The following is a 15,010-nucleotide window of genomic DNA, read 5'->3' on the forward strand; positions in this document are numbered from 1 at the left end:
GGGAATATGCTGGAAGGAAAGAATCATCAATATGTTAAAGGTTTATTTATGCACCAAACTGTTAGTCACCCACTTATTTACAACGGCGAAATTAAGCAAACGTTAAAGGAATTAATAATTTACCGAACAGGCACTTGATGTCATCATTAAACATGTGATCATTAAAATGTCTTCAAACTGCATGCAATAACACAAGAAACCGTTATGATGTGAGGCAAACTGGAAAGTTTATGACGTTTTATGCGTGGCTGTTTGTATAATATACTTTTATACAAAAAAGACTGGAAAGGAAAAATATTTAAATGTGAACCACGTTTGAATTCTATGATTAAGGGAGATTTTTTTCATCCCCTATATTTCTAACTGAACCTTAAAAAAAAAAAAAAAAAAGGACAAAATCAATTCTTTAGCCTTGCGGTAGTGAGTCCTGGGGGCTTGAAGACGGGGATCAGGGAAGGAGAAAGCCTCGGGGACCCCGCCTCACACCGAACCTACCCTCCTTTAAAGTGTCCCCTCTTCCCCCGGAATTCCCTCCTCCTTTCCCCGCCCCCAACTCAGCGAAGCCCGCCCGGCCAGCCGGCCCGCCCCTCCCCCCATGCCCAGGTCCGGGCGACAGCGGGCGCGCGGGGGAGGAGCAGGGCGGGCGGAGCGCGGTCGACACGTGGGGAGGGAGGACGCGTCTGGGGAGGAGGGGTCGGGTGTGTGGGTGGGTGTGTCCGTGAGTGGGAGAAACCAACCCAGGCCACCTCAGAGTCTTCATTTTCTCGAACTGCTGGTCGGGCCGGGCAGTACGACAGCTGTCCCCAAGCCCGGGATCCCCGCAGAGGCGGATAACGGACACAGATATGAGAAGACTCCGTCCGTGACCCTGTGCTGCCCGCGACGCCCCGCGCCCCGGTGTCTTCTCGCGCGTCGCCCCCGCCCGGGCGCGGTGGTAGGGCCCGGCGCGACGTCACCCATTGTTTACAAATCAACCCGAGCCGGCAGGATTCCGGCTCCCGCGACTGAGGCGCGCGGCACGAGTGCCTGGCGGGCTCCGGCTTCCGCGTCTGCCCGGCCCCGGCCTCAGCCCCAGCCCCAGCCCCGCACCCGGCTCTGTCGCGGCCCGCCGAATCCGCGGGCAGCCGAGCAGCCAGCGACGCCCGCAGTGCTCCAGGTGCCGGCGCGGGGGGCCATGCCGTGCCGGAGGGAGGAGGAAGAGGAAGCCGGCGAGGAAGCGGAGGGGGAGGAAGAGGAGGAGGACAGCTTCCTCCTGCTGGAGCAGTCGGTGACGCTGGGGAGCTCGGGCGAGGTGGACCGGCTGGTGGCCCAGATCGGCGAGACGCTGCAGCTGGACGCCGCGCAGGACAGCCCGGCCTCCCCGTGCGCGCCCCCGGGAGCACCGCTGCGGCCCCCGGCGGCGGTGCCGGCGGACAAGGCCCGGGCCCCGGCGGTGCCGCTGCTGCTGCCGCCCGCGTCGGCCGAGGCTGTGGGCCCGGCGCCCCCAGGGGCTCTACGCTGCGCCCTTGGGGACCGCGGGCGCGTGCGGGGCCGGGCTGCGCCCTACTGCGTGGCCGAGCTCGACGCAGGCCCCACCGCACTGCCCGGGCCGTGCCGGCGAGGGTGGCTCCGGGGCGCCGTCGCCTCCCGGCGCCTGCAGCAGCGACGATGGACCCAAGCCGGGGCACGCGACGACGACCCTCACCGACTCCTGCAGCAGCTCGTGCTTTCGGGAAACCTCATCAAGGAGGCCGTGCGGAGGCTCCAACGAGCCGTCGCCGCGGTTACAGCCACTGGCCCCGTGGGCGCCCCTGGGTCTGGGGGAGGCCACAGCGGACCGGACCCCGTTGCCTTGGAGCCCTCAGGCGCCTTCCTTTGACCGGAACCCGCTGGAGGAGGAACAGGAGGCCGCTGCGCAGACCCAGCATTGTCCTGTTCCCACCACCCCTGAGCTGAAGCCGCCGTCGCTATCCTGGGAGCGACCACCTAGGCTGCGGGGAGGCGCGTGGAGAGAGATCTAAAGCTGAGAAGTTACCGACCCCGGTGAGGCTGTCGGAGAAAACTTAAGCGTGAAGAAATGCTTGAGCCAGGGCGCGCCTGTGCTGCGTGAGAATTTCCCCCGCCATCGGGGCCAAGGACCTGGGATAAAGTGGGAGAACTGTGGCAGCTAGCTACTTGCATCGACTTGTACCTGACTTAGCTCTTGGGGGCGTCGTGAGCTTGGATTGTTAGAAGATGGGGCTCGACGGGGTGGGAGTCGCGAGAGCTTTATAACAATACTTGAAAACTAACGACACACATACATTTGCTTCTTGTTTTCCGGTGGAGGAACTTGGTGAACGTGGTGCTACAGTTGCTGGGCAAAGAAATTCCGGGGGGCAAGAAGAATGCAAAAGCTTGGCTGTGGGTGGGTTGGCATCACCCCCTTTCTCCCACCTGATGGGGGGCTGGTGAAGGTGGGAGATGTGAACTCTGGTTAGGGGACTGGAGGGAGGTGGAGAATGTTGGAGGTGGAAGAGTTGGATTTGACTGTGGACTTTCAAATGACTTGACCTTGCCACCTGTGGTTCAAGGTTATGGTTTGCTGTAGGTGGAAGGATTTGGGGGTTCCTGGGAGAGCTAACTCACCCTGGGTGTTTATTCTCTTGCTCCAAGAGAATAACTCACCCTGGATGTTTATTCTCTTGCCCTGTTTGTGCTTCGCTACAGCTTGGAGTCTCCCGGGGACACGCAGAGGGACGTGTGGAGAGAGTTATTTGCTTTTTCTGTGTTTTCCTCTTTCCAGAACTGCTCCTTCTGCTGCAGAGCCACTCTTGGCCATGTCAGGAGCTTTCTCAGAAACGGTCATAAACAATCTCTCTTGAGTCTCTCCCTGTCCTCCTAGTCAGCCTTTCTTATTCCGCCCTTTCTGGTGTCTGTAGGGATGGATGAGAGACCCTGGACATTTTTCTGGTCTGTTCTGGCCCTCCCTGGAACTGTGGGCCTGAGCCTCTGTGGGTCCTCACCTGCACAGTTTTTCTCCTGCGGTGCCAGCTTTTCTTTGTGAGCCACTGAAACTGTCTTTAAAATGTGATTCTCCCAGAGGAGAAACCGCTGGCTTTACCCTTGTGAAACTTGACGGCACTTTAGTAAGGTGCCACCCCCCAGACATTAAGGTAGCTAAACCAATTTTTTAAAGATTCAATGGCTTGTTCATCCTCCAGATGTTAGCTGTTGACGTACACTTCGCAACGGAGTGTCTGAAATCGTGATGGTCCTGATTTATAGGATTTCTTTATTAAAATGTCTGCTGAATAAATTTGGTTTTTGTTTTGGAGCATGGTTTGGCTTTTTGGTGGAAGGTGAGGGAGGGGAAGAAAAACTCGTGGAGGTTACCCTTAATAATGAAGAGTGCACTTGGGGGTAACAGAGGATCTGGGCAGATGGCTGGGGCCAGCTCCCCTGGGCACAGAATCCTAGTTGAGCCGCAGTATCTGAATGCTTTTGGGTCGATGTTCCACAAGATCAGAAAATTAAGTCCAGGTTTTTAGAAGATGCTGGATGGGTTTCCACTCCCATTGTGGAAAGAAAACAGAATCCAGAGCCGCTTTCTGTACTGGAGGGCAAAGAGGTGCTGTGTCTGGAGGGAAATGGGTTTTCATTTGGATTTTTTCTGCAGAATGGGGAGGGCATAGGCAAAGCCAAACTGTTTTCTCCTTTGAGACTGATCCAGTCTTGAGCTATGGTGTAGGGAAAGAAAAACAGGGTTTTATAGCAATTTATTTGGTAGTTGTAAAATAGCTTGGTTTGAGCAAGCAGGGCTTAAATTTAACTGAAGCAGTCCCTTATCCTCAGCCCAGTCTTCCCCAGGCCCAGAGCCCTTGCGGAACCTCTTCCTACTTCCTGCCTTGCCCTTTTCAGGGAAACCATGGTACAGCCCAGCTCTGCTAACTAGCCCCCTGGGGACTTCTGCTCAGCACCCTTCCTCCCCTGCCTGGCCAGCACACTCCCGAGTGCTCGGTGACTCAGGGTTGACTCAGCCCTGCTGCTCACCAGCTGTGTCATGGCGGGCAAGTCACTGCCCTGAGCTTTTCCCTTCTCTCATTTATAAAACAGTAATACTTAGTAACGGTAGTTGGGATGGTTAAATGAGGACCTGAGACTCAAGTCCTCAAAAAATGGTAGCTACTAATTCTTGGCACTACCACATGGCTTTATGTACCATGAGGTAGGCACTATTTTTCCATTTTATAGATAAGGATACTGAGGCCCAGGAAGTTAAGTGATTTGCCTGAAGCCATCATCTTTTTTTTTTTTTTTTTTGAGACAGAGTCTCACTGTGTTGCCCGGGCTAGAGTGCCGTGGCGTCGTCAGCTTAGCTCACAGCAACCTCAAACTCCTGGGCTCAAGCGATCCTCCTGCCTCAGCCTCCCAAGTAGCTGGGACTACAGGCATGCGCCACCATGCCCGGCTAATTTTTTCTATATATTTTTAGTTGTCTGATTAATTTCTTTCTATTTTTAGTAGAGACGGGGTCTCGCTCTTGCTCAGGCTGGTTTCGAATTCCTGAGCTCAAACAATCCGCCCACCTTGGCCTCCCGGAGAGCTAGGATTACAGGCGTGAGCCACCGCGCCTGGCCTGAAGCCATCACCTTTTAGGTGGTGGAGCTGGGATTTCAACTTGGGCAGTCTGACTCTAAGATCTCCTGCTTTCCTTGATGAAGTCTTTGGGCTATAATGTGCCACCTACATGAGACTTTGTAGACACCATTTTTTTCCCATTCTAGGTTTATTAAAAGTTCTTAACAGCATTCCACAAACCTTGACCCACTAATACCTCAACACAGTAGCATCACCATTCTCAAATTTTTTTGTGCAACAGCCATGTATGTGCAAGATGCTGGGGGTTCTGGATGAAGCAGACTAAGAGAGGCACAGATAAATGGTATATGGCTGCCTCCTTTAGAACCTTGGGTTCTCAGTAAAATGAGGGCATAGGGCCAAGACAGAGAGGTCTCCAGATAACCTGCGGGTCTGCAACATGGTTAGAACAGCAGTCAGGAACGAACTTAGAACGGTGACTGCAGACAAGGAGAAAAGATCTGCAGGACCCAAGAAGCAAGGTAGAGGGAAAGGAAACCGAGCCCTGTTAAGGACTGCCACTGTGGAAGGCACCTTTTCAAGATGTTTACAATGGTGAGAGGTAGGCATTATTGGTCGTAGAGCAGGATCTGAACTCAAGGCTCTTATGTTGCTCCTCTTGCTTCCTGTCTGAGCCTACCCACATGCGCTTTCTCACGTGCCCCAGCCCCTGCTACCGCCTCAACCATTGGCAAGCCTGTAGAGAGCCTAGTCCCAGCCCTGGGTCTGGGGAGGTGTCTCTGTGTCTAGGAAGCAATGGCCATTTCCAAGATGTTGCCGCTTGGAATAGCCCATTCCTAGTACTCAGCCCAGGAATGATTTTGGCTTGGATATCCCTAGCCTCCTGCAATGGATGGGCACAGAACCGGGGTTGTGAGCAAGGGAAAGTTAACACAACTCCATCTTCTGAAGGAGCCAATGCCTAGGTTTTCCTATAACATTCTGCAAGTGTCAAGCCCAGAAGGACCAGAGCAATAGGGAAGTGGCCAGGAGAAACAGGTTGTGTGTGTGTCGGGGGAGGAGGTGTTGGTATGGTTTGGAGATTTGGTTAGGAGTTTCACATGGAAAGTAATAGGGTCAGCTGATGGCTCGTAAATGACTAGCAGCTGGAAAGGGATCAGCGCTGAAGATAAAGATTTGGCAGTTAAAGCTAAGAGAGGTGGAAGGAGCCTGGGAGATCCTGGCAGTTGAGTAGTAATAACAACACTAGCTAATGTACTCAGAGTGGCACTTACCATGTGCCAGGCTCTGTCCTAAGCACTCTGCAAAAACCCAACTCATCAAACCTCTGGGAGGAAGAAGAATACACAAAAGGAGCAGACAGAAAGTAAGAGGACGGAGAGGAGCCGAAGAAGGCTGTAGGGTGAACTCTAGGGGTGGTGGAATATTTGTGAGTCCACGCATGTGCACGCACTCACATACAAACGTGGCTAGATCTATATTATTATTTAATAACATCTCTATGTACATCCTCTGTAGTCAATCCACAGAGGTCCCGGGTATATGGGATCAGAGCTTGTTTAATGACTTTCATTGTCTATTTTGAACCATGAAGTTAATTCCCCTTCTCTTTATCAGCACCATTAAGTAGTGTGGTGAACACCTGCACTAAGTTCCTGCCCCCTTAACGCAGCTGAAGAAAAGTATTAATACTATTTATGGTGCATCTGCAGAAAGGGGCTTGTGACTTTAGTGTCTGGGGAAGATTTTCAGGAAAACCTAGGAAACCATTTCTTGTCAATGTTAGGCTGTGGAATCTAATGTAGACAGTTAAAGAAATGGGCAAAAGGCAGGGCAAAGGTAACAGGATGATAACCAGCTTGTGCTTTTTTTAACCCACCCAAATCAATAAGTCAAACAAACTGCCTGGACAGCCTATCAGTGGGGGGCTGTGATTTTACTTCCTGTGAGTCAGTTAACCAGTGATAAGGGCGAGCAGTTAATATACTCCTTGATGTCAGTTTTAGTTTTCATTCTATGAATTCATTCACACGAAACCAGAAACATACCCAGCCATCCCAGGCGTGAAGCATTACACAAGGTTGTTTTAACAGCCAATCTGTCAGGTCTCAGACCACACTGTGGTAGGACAGTTTGGGACACAGGGTGCTGTCACGTGGGACATCCACACCTACAGTCCCCCAGAGCCCTAGCCCTTCAAATCTGCCGGGCCTGGGCACCCCATGCCCTCCCACCTCCTTCAGAAGCCTCGTCCTTTATAGCATCTTCCTTTCATATCCTGCATTCCCATTCACCTGTCACAGGTCTCCTGGTTGAGGGAGTCCGCCACTTGGTCCCGTTCTCCCTTTTTGCTGTTGTCCCTCCTTTCCCATCTTCTTTAGACTTGTAGGTACCACCTTTGATCATCTATGTCCCAAGCACCCCCCTCCCTTAGGCTCCTCGTTTACTCTGCAAATATTTACTAAATGCCAATACCCAGGCATTGTTACTGCATGCAGCTATGTTTCAGACAGTGGCCAAAGCATTTTTATTAGCATTAGCTCAGTTAATCCTCACAACAACCCTATGAGCTGGGGACTTTTATTATTATTGGACTCTGGAGATGAGGACCACGGGGGTAGAGAGGTGAAGTAACCTGCCCAATGTCACAGGAAAGAGTCTAAAGGAAGGAGCCAGGCAGTCTGGCTCCAGAGCCCACATTTTTATGGCTACACGATATTGCACTGAGGCCTATGGGTTTTCTTTTCAAAATGTCTTTCGTCTTTTCCTCTCTCTTCCCGCCTAGGCCCTTATCACCGGGTGCCTGGGAGCTGTAACAGCCACCCAGCTGATCTGGCTGACCATAAATGAATGTTTCCTCTCCGCCCTAGTCCATTCCCCATGCCGTGTGGCCTGACAATCTGCCTAAAACATCCTCTTCATCTTGTCATTTGTCTGCCATCAAAGAATATATAATCTCTCAGGGAAGAGAAGACATTCACATATGAGCCCCTGAGATAACGCAATGACAGTAAATAAAAAGCAAGAATGAGAACAAAATGAACTCGAAGGTCCCTTCCTGCGAAGAAACTGCATGATCTTCTTAGTACAGATTATGGACAGGGCTGTGAGCAGAACTTCAGCTGGGCACCGAATTTGAATTAGAAGGGGATGGGTTTTCTAAATGGAAATGGGAGGGTTAAGTAAGAGCTGTGGCTCCAGGCTGTCCTCACTGCCACCCCTCCCCTTTGTAATATTCCTGCTGCTCCTATTGCACCGGTTCCAACCCTGAGCTGTTTTCCAGGCTTGGCTCAAAGGTGACCTCTACCCTTTTCTAATTACACCTCTTCCAGGCTGATATTGTCTCCCTCTACACTTCCCTACCACTTACCTACGTAACAGGGATGCATGAGCAAGAAACTGGTCTGCCTTTCAGAAGAAACAGGTTTGTGCCTTTTAAGAAACGGATTGCCAGGTGTGGTGGCTCATGCCTGTAATCCCAGCTCAGGAGGCTGAGGTGGGAGGATCACTTGAGGCCAGCAAGGGCAACATAGTGAGACCCTGCCTCAAAAAAAGAAAAAAAGAAACAGATCGAAGAAGTCAGTAAGAGGCAGTGTTTTGTTTTCTTGAGACAGGGTCTTGCTCTGTTGCCCAGGCTGGAGAGCAGTGGCATTATGATAGCTCACTGCAGCCTCCAACTCCTGGGTTCCAGCGATCCTCCTGCCTCAGCCTCCCAAGTAGCTGGGGCTACAGGTGTGCACTACTGTGCCTAATTTTTAAAATTTTTTGTAGAGATAGGGGCCTTGCTATGTTGCCCAGGTTGGTCTCAAACTCCTGGCCTCAAGCAATCCTCCCACCTCGGCCTCCCAAAATGCTGGGATTACAGGCATGAGCCATAGCATCTGGCCACAGGCAGGGCTTTCTACAAAAGAGTCAAATAGTGGCCTTAATGCAGTGGCTTCCAGGAATGATGTTTTGTTTTGTTTATTTGCTACTTGTTTTCTATACAATATCTAATTTAATCGTCACACTATCCTTTAAGGTAAAAGCTAGTCTTATCCCCATTTTGCAGATAAGTTAATTGAGAGTATTGAGTTTACTGACCCTGTCCCAAATCACACAGCTAGCAATGGAGGGCTGCATGTAGAGCCCCTGCTTTTATTTATTATGTCTTCTGGGTAACACTGTTAGGGACAGGCTATTTGGTCTCCCTTTAGTTATGATGGAAAACGCGGAGGAAGCACCACATGGGACAGTTTTTGCCTCTTTGCCTGCACCAGCTTTCACAGTGTTCAAATGGAGTACACCTCCGAGTGGAAACCTCTCTAGGCTTCCATCTCTGAAGGAGGCGGTAGCACCAGACTGCTGAAAGCTGAGCTCTCCGGGGGCTGACGTTCTGTGATTACTGAGCATTGGTGGAAGAGAGGGGGGCTAATTGAGTGAGTTAGTAATTTGGTTGCCAAGGTAACTCTTTCCTGATTGGAAGGAAGGGATCACAGGGTTCGACACAGACTTTGCTGGATAGGAAAGTGGTGTCTGATCTTCGCTCCATGTTTCTGCTTCTGAGCTGGAAAAAGAAAGAGTGAAAAAGGGTAAAAATTGAATCCAAATATTGTAGCATGTATGCCTAATTTGGAATGAAATCTTGGGGTGGCAGACTCTGGAGTTCTCCGAAAGGTGTGGCAGTCTTTTCCCCAAATCACTTATTTGCCAATTTACATGTTTATTATTATTTTTTCATTCAGTTTATAGCTTGTTCTCTTACCTCACCCAGGCCATTTTCTGTGGCCAGCTGTCTTTCATAGGATGCTGAACATTCTGTAAGGAAATTGTTACGGCGTACCTGGCATTCCCCAGCTCAGCCTAGGAACATAGAGCACAGTTTTCCAGAGGTCCAATGGTAGGGCCACCAATTTAGGGAACTGCAGGGGTGTCATTCACATTACAATGTGTGTGTGCAGTTGTGCAGCGAGCAGTACTGGACCATGTGTGATGGTATTGAGCTATTGAAAAGAGGTCTGACTTGGGAGCCTGGAGACTTGGGTTCTAGACTCTGCTAAGCCTCTGACTTCATAAATGACTTTGGTAGGTCACTCTGCCATGCCCACTTCCCTGGGCTATTTTTATAACTATAAAATGGTCTAAAAACTTTTAAAAAATCATTTATGTCAATCTCGACTTACTCCAAAAAAAGGATTTTGGGGTGAATAGTGAAACTTGGCAGGATTTTTTTAAAAAGATGAACGGTTATAGGGCTATAGTGCATTTAAAGTGCCTCATACTTAGAAACAGTTGTTTTCTCCTGTTTTCCTTTTTTAGGAGGGGTTGTACTGCGTGAGCCCTGAGGTTGAGTCTGGCTTTAACCAGTCACGCTTATTACAAGGAGCCAGCAGTCGGTTTGATGGCGTCGAATCCTGGCCAGTGTGGGAGTGCAGAGACAGCCCTGGACTGCTTCTAACCCTTTGACCTTTGGTAGATCCCCCTCAACTAAGAATTGGGACCGAGGACCTCAGGGCTACTCGCATGCCACGCTTGTCGCTGAGAGGTGGTGCCCACTGCACTGCTGGAGGCCCTTCTTCCTGGGTTTGTATGGGAGCCTCCATAATCTCCCTTCCCTTGCTGGGCAACACTACATTGAGGCCCCCACAACCCTTTCTGGGCACTTGTGGGAAATGGCAGGCTTGGTGTTCTAGGGGTACTCCTCAGAGACCATTGGTGGGGTGTGTGCATTTGAGAGAGAATGGGCATTAGGTCAAAACAAGGAGTTAGAAAATCAGGACTCAAAGTCATAGAGCACTGACTCCAGAAAGCAGTTTTGGGATCATGGCATGCTCTTGTTTTATGAGAAACTGAGGACCCAGTCACTTGGCTGCTGAGGGGCAGTTCTGGGAAGGAAGGGGTAGGGACCAGATGCTATTCATGTCTGGTGCGTGCCAGTCACCACGTTCCCTTTATCTCCTTGTCCCTGCTGTACAGATGAGGAAACTGAAGCCCACAGAGGTTAAGCAACTGGTCCAAGGTTTCCTCCCCACTTAATAAGTGGATTTAAACCCTGGATACCCTGTCACCCCGTCTAGTTCCTTCCTTAAGGGAACAGATGGAAGTAAGTCAGAACTGGATGCATAGAGATGGGCTGTTATGTCACTGCTTAGGGACAGAATGGTAGCAAGTGTGCCAGAGGCAAACAGAGTGGAGTCCTTTAGTAAGCTCCTAGCCAGCTCCCCCACGACCAGGCTTGCAACCTGAGCAGCCCCCTAACCAAGAGCTGCCCCAGCCTTAAGGGCCACCTTATGGAACAAGTCCACTTAATGGCCATGCTAGAAAGAAAACAAAGTGATAAGCCTCTCAGGCCGCATGGCCTGGCTGATCTGATGGCCCTTGCTAATAGAGGCAGCTCATAACACATCTCCATCACTGACTCGTAATCCAAAGGCTCTGAGGTTTTAGCGAATGGGATTGGTCCAAAACCTGACCTCACTTTCATTTAATTTCATGCCAGCACCAATACACACCCAGCTGCACAGACCTTGTCTAACTAGTGAGCTGCTCAGACACAAAGGCGCTCTAATTACCATCCGCAAGCCAGGCTGACAGGGATTTCAAGTGTTTTAATGTTTATGGAGATCAGAGAAATGTGTTCTGTACGTCTTTCCCGCTGATGCCAAGTATAAAATAAAACCAAACAAAAAACACAACACATTTATTCAAAACAGGAATTTCAGTTAAGTTAAAATCCTATAATCAGGATAGCCATAATTCCACACACTCCGGTGCGAAGTGTAGATATGTCAATAGCCACATCTGGATGATGAGCAGGCCACTGACTATAAAACTAAAACAACAGAATGGTCTTAGTGCCTTAGAGTGAGTGAACAGTATGTTTCAAGCACTTCACCACGGTTCACAATGGCAAAGCCTGCAGCTTCTCCATTTGGAGGGTCACATTTTCTACTCGGTTTCCTTCACTTACAAAGGCGAGCTGGCATGGCTGGGGGAGGGGCAAAAGGAGGAAATCAACTCCCTCTATCCAGGGAATTGCAGCTGTTATTGCAAATGGCCCCGGAGAGCCCATTATAAACTGCTATGCAAGGCTGTGTGTCCCTGGAGTGTCTGTCACGTGGGGTCTCCCTAGCCCCCAGCCCAGGCACCCAGGATCACCAGCGCCACCCACTTGAGCAGGACAGAAGAGCCGAGTTGGGGAGACGAGGGACCTAGGGCCACGTCTCAGGACAGTTTCCGTGAAAGCTGGGAGAGTGGCCAGGGACAGTGGTCGCCCGCAGGCAGCTCAGCACGTCCTTGCCTCCCCACACCCGTGGTGGTAGCGGCGCACGCGTGTCCTCGGGAGACTCCAGCACTTGGCAAAACACCGCGCTCTTCTCCGAGTACAGGCAGAACCCAGCTACTCTGCTCTTCTTGAACCCCTCAACCCTGTGCGCGCTCAGGAAACAGTGACCTTGAACCCGAGGACGGGCGAACCGGCTGTGAAAATACACTTGAGAGACCAGAGGGTTCACTCCGCGCCTCATTCTACCCTTCCACCATTCAACACCCCGCCCCCCACCTCCCCACCCTTGGCGTACAGCCTTCCCCCGCCACTCTGAAAAAGACAGACAGTTGCAAAGAGAGGGCAGAGGTTACTCCTATTCAATCCCAAGAGGGTCCTTTCATGGTACCGCATGTTTTATATTAAGAACCAGCACCCCAAAAGACACAAGATGGGCTTTTTAAAAAGTGTCATGAATTTTGAAGTCTGGCAGATTGGGGTACTCCCTGAAATTATCGTCTACTCATGTTCCCCGCCCCCAAAGTGGATCAGGAACTGGCCCTGAAAAGGTAAAGTAACTGGGATCATGCTCCGTGGTTACGGCGCACGGTGATTCTGAGAAGAGTGGACTGTGGCCACATGGTCGCCGGCCCCTGTGGTCTGAGAAGCTGCGCGGAACTGCACGCTCTGCGGCCAAGTCGGGTGACGCCAAATAAAGAGTCCTTACTGACTGTGAGGTTGGGGTGCGCTCTGCAAATTCTGCCTTAAATAGGGCCAGTCAAGTCCTGTATTTCAAATAGATTGGGGCCCTCGACCTCAGTTCCCCGCGAAAACATTCTCGATTTTTCAGTTCCTCCTCTTCATTAGCTTATTTCTCCCGCTTCCCAAAGAAAGAGTTCTCCACCAGCCTGAGCAGGACTGCAGCCCTCCGGGAACCCCTTGCCCTCCAGTCAGAGGCTGGCGCTGTGGCCACCCCGGGCGTGTTAGCTGCCAGGGACGAGAACGCCATCGCCAGTTCTGAGCTGCGCCCTCTCGGAAGCGCCAGGGTCACTGCAGGCCGCGCGAGGGCTGCGGGGCGAAGGGGGTTCATGCACTGGGGCCGAGAGAGGCCCTAGGAACGGGCGTTGGGGAAGTTTTGCATGTAGCTGCAGCCGTCGCGAATGAAGCCTCCGCACGGCCTCCTTGATGAGGTTTCCTGAGAGCACGAGCTGCTGCAGGAGTCGGTGCGGGTCGTCGTCGCTTGTGTGGGTTTCGGGTTGGGACCCGCGTCGCTGTTGCAGGCGGCGGGACGCTGCAGCGCCCCGGAGCCATCCTCGCCGGCACGGACCTGACAGCGGCTGTGAGGCTCCCCGCTTGCCAGCTCCGGGAGGCCCACCATGGCCCGGCTGAAGGGGAAGTGGGGACAGGGCGGTGGGGCCTGCGGCGAGCTCGGCCACGCAGTAGGGCGCAGCCCGGCCCCGCACGCGCCCGCGGTCCCCAAGGGCGCAGCGTAGAGCCCCTGGGGGCGCCGGGCCCACAGCCTTGGCCGACGCGGGCGGCGGCAGCAGCGGCACCGCCGGGGCCCGGGCCTTGTCCGCCGGCACCGCTTCCAGGGGCTGCGGGGGCCGCAGCGGTGCCCCCGGGGGTGCGCACGGCGAAGCCGGACTGTCCTGCGCCGCGTCCAGCTGCAGCGTCTCGCCGATCTGGGCCACCAGCTGGTCCACCTCGCCCGAGCTCCCCAGCGTCACCGACTGCTCCAGCAGGAGGAAGCTGTCCTCCTCCTCTTCCTCCCCCTCCGCTTCCTCGCCGGCTTCCTCTTCCTCCTCCCTCCGGCACGGCATGGCCCCCCGCGCCGGCACCCGGAGCACTGCGGGCGTCGCTGGCTGCTCGGCTGCCCGCGGATTCGGCGGGCCGCGACAGAGCCGGGTGCGGGGCTGGGGCTGGGGCTGAGGCCGGGGCCGGGCAGACGCGGAAGCCGGAGCCCGCCAGGCACTCGTGCCGCGCGCCTCAGTCGCGGGAGCCGGAATCCTGCCGGCTCGGGTTGATTTGTAAACAATGGGTGACGTCGCGCCGGGCCCTACCACCGCGCCTGGGCGGGGGGTGCTGTGTCGTGGGGGGGGGCGGGGCGCCCTCAAGGCTGGGGTTCAAGGTGAAGCCTTGCTGCCTCCGACCCGCAGAACTCGGGGTGTCGTCTCTGTGGGCGCACTGGGGAGCGGATCCTGGCTCCCTCAGCCGGGCGTGATTGGCATTTCCAGAAGATGCACACCGGCGTTGACTCTGTTGGTTTCTTCCACACACAAGCACATACACTGACACACACACACCCACCCCCACACACACCCCTTCTCTTCGTGCGACAACTCGGTTTTTAGCATTTGCTCTTTTGAGGTCCGAGGTGCGGGCGTCCGGCGAGCCTGGAAAGGAGAGGGGTCAGGCTGGACAGGGATCTGTATGGAGATTTAGGGGAATGAGGCCAGCAGGGATCGAAAGGAAGAAGAGGACCCTGTCGTGCGATGAAGGTGGTGGATTTGGAAATGGCAAAGGAAGGCCACAGAATAACGTTTCCTGATCCGGAGGCTGGGCGTGTGGGAGCTTGGACTGAGGTTAGCATTGCTGGAGAGGAGGAGGTTGCTAGTCTTGAGAGGGGCTGTGCCTAGAAAGTGTTTTAAGGAATGCCCCAGCCCACTAGGGGAGGATCCGCGCTGAGAGGGTAGCAGGAGAGGAAAATAATGAGCTAGTGGGCTGCAAATGAGATATGGTCCATCTTAATCCTTCAAGATATTATGGCTGACTTAATAGTTAACTAAGACTTCATTTTTTACAAGGCAGAGGGTCAGAAAATGTTTCTGTAGTGGCATGTTGCCTGAAGCCTTTAGATCTTTATTCAAAATCCCAAATCCCTCAGGCCCAACTTCCAAACACTACAGCTGTAGGTCGACTTTGGTGGTCCAGCCTTTAAAAGCCAACCAGGGGAGGGATATTATCAGGGTGTTGGAAATATTCTAAAACTTGATTGTGGTGGTGGTTGCACAACTCAGTAAATTTACTAAAAATCATTGAATGTACACTTAAAATGAGTGAATTTTATGATATGCAAATTATACATCAATAAAGTTGTTTTAAAAATTAGCCACCAAAGCACTCACACAGAAACACAGCAGCCACCTAGGAGTTTGGACTATGAGAAAGGCATTAGGGAGACCCAAATAAGTAGAAAACAGGGTCTTG

At 52.6% G+C, this 15,010-nt stretch overlaps 2 protein-coding genes across 2 annotated transcripts; one reads left to right on the forward strand and one right to left on the reverse strand.

Moving 5' to 3' along the window:
* The first annotated feature begins 1,139 nt into the window (after positions 1-1,139).
* Positions 1,140-3,295, forward strand: FRAT2 (frequently rearranged in advanced T-cell lymphomas 2). The gene has a single exon (XM_012654477.1). It carries the CDS (start codon positions 1,175-1,177, stop codon positions 1,856-1,858), a length of 684 nt encoding a protein of 227 aa, XP_012509931.1. The 5' UTR covers positions 1,140-1,174; the 3' UTR covers positions 1,859-3,295.
* Positions 3,296-12,657: 9,362 nt separating this feature from the next.
* Positions 12,658-13,803, reverse strand: FRAT1 (frequently rearranged in advanced T-cell lymphomas 1). The gene has a single exon (XM_012654480.1). It carries the CDS (start codon positions 13,621-13,623, stop codon positions 12,787-12,789), a length of 837 nt encoding a protein of 278 aa, XP_012509934.1. The 5' UTR covers positions 13,624-13,803; the 3' UTR covers positions 12,658-12,786.
* Between the last annotated feature and the right edge of the window lie 1,207 nt (positions 13,804-15,010).

Source organism: Propithecus coquereli, unplaced genomic scaffold, assembly GCF_000956105.1.
Source record: "Propithecus coquereli isolate 6110/MARCELLA unplaced genomic scaffold, Pcoq_1.0 Scaffold440, whole genome shotgun sequence".
In the NCBI taxonomy this organism is placed as follows: domain Eukaryota; kingdom Metazoa; phylum Chordata; class Mammalia; order Primates; family Indriidae; genus Propithecus; species Propithecus coquereli.

Coding starts and splice junctions, on each gene's coding strand:
- FRAT2 (XM_012654477.1), top strand. CDS start 1,175: ATGCCGTGCCGGAGGGAGGAGGAAGAGGAAGCCGGCGAGGAAGCGGAG.
- FRAT1 (XM_012654480.1), bottom strand. CDS start 13,623: ATGCCGTGCCGGAGGGAGGAGGAAGAGGAAGCCGGCGAGGAAGCGGAG.